Consider the following 2,071-nt stretch of genomic DNA (forward strand, 5'->3'; position numbering starts at 1 on the left):
GTTGGAGTATTCAGTTAAAGAAGACAAAGCTTATTGTTCCCATGCTTCATTTTTGATAAAGGTAAGTCATAAAAATCATTTATTGTTGAAGGGTTTAGAAATTGGAAGAGAGTCGGGGGTGCAGGTTGTGCCTTTAATAGCCATGTGGGCGGCATCAAATCTGCACATCATCTTGCTATGCAACAATGGAAAGACTTAAGAAATCCATCAACGCATATTGACAAAGTGGTAGACAGATTACCACCAGCAAAAGTAATGGAAAATCGGTTGCGTCTAAATACAACCGTGGAGAGTGTCAGATTTTTGGGAACCCAAGCATTGGCTTTTAGAGGTAATGATGAGTCCATGAATTCAGATAATCGTAGAAATTTTAATGAATTACAGGAGGCTTTTGGAATGAATAATCCAGAGGTTAAGAGAGTCTTAGATAATGCTCCTTTCAATGCAAAGTACACCAAAAATACAAAAAGAGATTCTCAACATTTGGGCCAACAAAGTCAAAAATAAAATTCGAGAAGAAATTGGGGATAATAAATTTTGTCTTCTTGTTGATGAAGCAAGTGATTCTTCTCATAAGGAACAGATGGGTATTGTCCTACGATTTGTTGATTGCAAAGGCTTTGTGAGGGAGCAGTTCTTTGGTATTGTGAATGTTGCTGACACAAAAGCTCAAACTCTTAAAGATGAGGTATGCAAGGTGTTAGGTAAATACAATCTTTTAGTGAAAAATTTACGGGGTCAAGGTTATGATGGTGCTAGCAATATGAGTGGCTCATGGAATGGATTACAAGCATTGTTTCTTTAGGATTGTCCGTATGCATATTACGTACATTGTTTTGCTCATCGTTTACAACTTGCTTTAATTGGTGCAGCAGAAGAAGTTAGAGTTGTTTACAGATTTTTTTCAATGCTGATTAAGATTGTGAATTTCGTTGGTGGTTCTACCAAGCGTAGTACAGAGTTAAAACTGACAAGAGAAGCTGAAATTGAAGAGTTGTTGGATGCTGGATTGGTTGAGACAGGAAAAGGAGCTAATCAAACTCTTTGTTTACAGAGACCTGGAACCACTCGATGGGGAAGTCATTTTAAGTCTGTTAATAGTTTGATTGAATTATTCAGCTCAACCAAGCTCGTGGTGGAGAACTTAAAGGACAATGGACACACTAGACAAATTTGTGGTGAAGCTGAAGGTATATATCTCTCTATGACCTCTTTTGAGTTCGTGTTTGTCTTGCATTTTCTGAATAAAGTCATGGGCATCACTGATTTTCTTTGTCAAAAATTCCAAAAGAAGTCTGCAGATATTGTTAGTGCTCTTAATCATATTTCTACTACAAAAATGTTGCTTCAAAATTTTAGGGACAATGGTTGGGAGAATTTTCTTGAAACTGTGATATCATTTTGTGAAACTCATGAGATTGATGTGCCTGATATGAGTGCTCCACAAAGGGTGGGTACTGGTCGTTCTTGTCAACAAAATGATGACATTACAATAGAACACCACTATCATTTTGATATATTTAATGTTGTTATAGATAAACAGATGAAGGAGTTAGATGATAGATTTCCAGAGCAATCAAAGGAACTTCTCACTCTTACTGCAGCTTTAGATCCTCAAGATGATTTTAGGTGTTTTAAGAAGGATGATATTTGCAGTCTTGCTGAAAAGTTCTATCCCCAAGATTTTACTTCTGCTGAGTTGCATGCTTTAGATTTGCAATTGACATTTTATGCTGAAGATATTCATAGCCGTCCTGAGCTTCAGAATATTACTAGTCTTTCAGAATTATGTGTGAAATTGGTTGAAACAAGATTAGCAGAAGACTACCACTTGATTCATAGATTGCTTTGTTTGGTATTAACTCTTCCTGTCTCTACGGCATCGACAGAACGAGCATTTTCAGCTTTGAGAATTATTAAAAATCGACTTCGGAGCAAGATAGAAGAAGAGTTTCTTGATGATTGCATGTTGGTTCATATCGAAAGACAATTTGCTGATAGTATTGACAATGAGTCAAGTATTGATGAATTTGCTACAAAGCCTCGTAGAGTACAGCTTAAGATTAGGTAG

At 36.5% G+C, this 2,071-nt stretch overlaps 1 protein-coding gene across 1 annotated transcript; it reads left to right on the plus strand.

Annotated features, from left to right (window-relative positions):
- Positions 1 to 255: 255 nt before the first annotated feature.
- On the plus strand, positions 256 to 2,071 carry LOC101302260. The gene is made up of 3 exons (XM_004298108.1): positions 256 to 331; positions 558 to 688; positions 920 to 2,071. The coding sequence occupies exons 1-3, from the start codon at positions 256 to 258 to the stop codon at positions 2,069 to 2,071; spliced, it is 1,359 nt and encodes a 452-aa protein (XP_004298156.1).

Source organism: Fragaria vesca, linkage group LG4, assembly GCF_000184155.1.
Source record: "Fragaria vesca subsp. vesca linkage group LG4, FraVesHawaii_1.0, whole genome shotgun sequence".
In the NCBI taxonomy this organism is placed as follows: domain Eukaryota; kingdom Viridiplantae; phylum Streptophyta; class Magnoliopsida; order Rosales; family Rosaceae; genus Fragaria; species Fragaria vesca.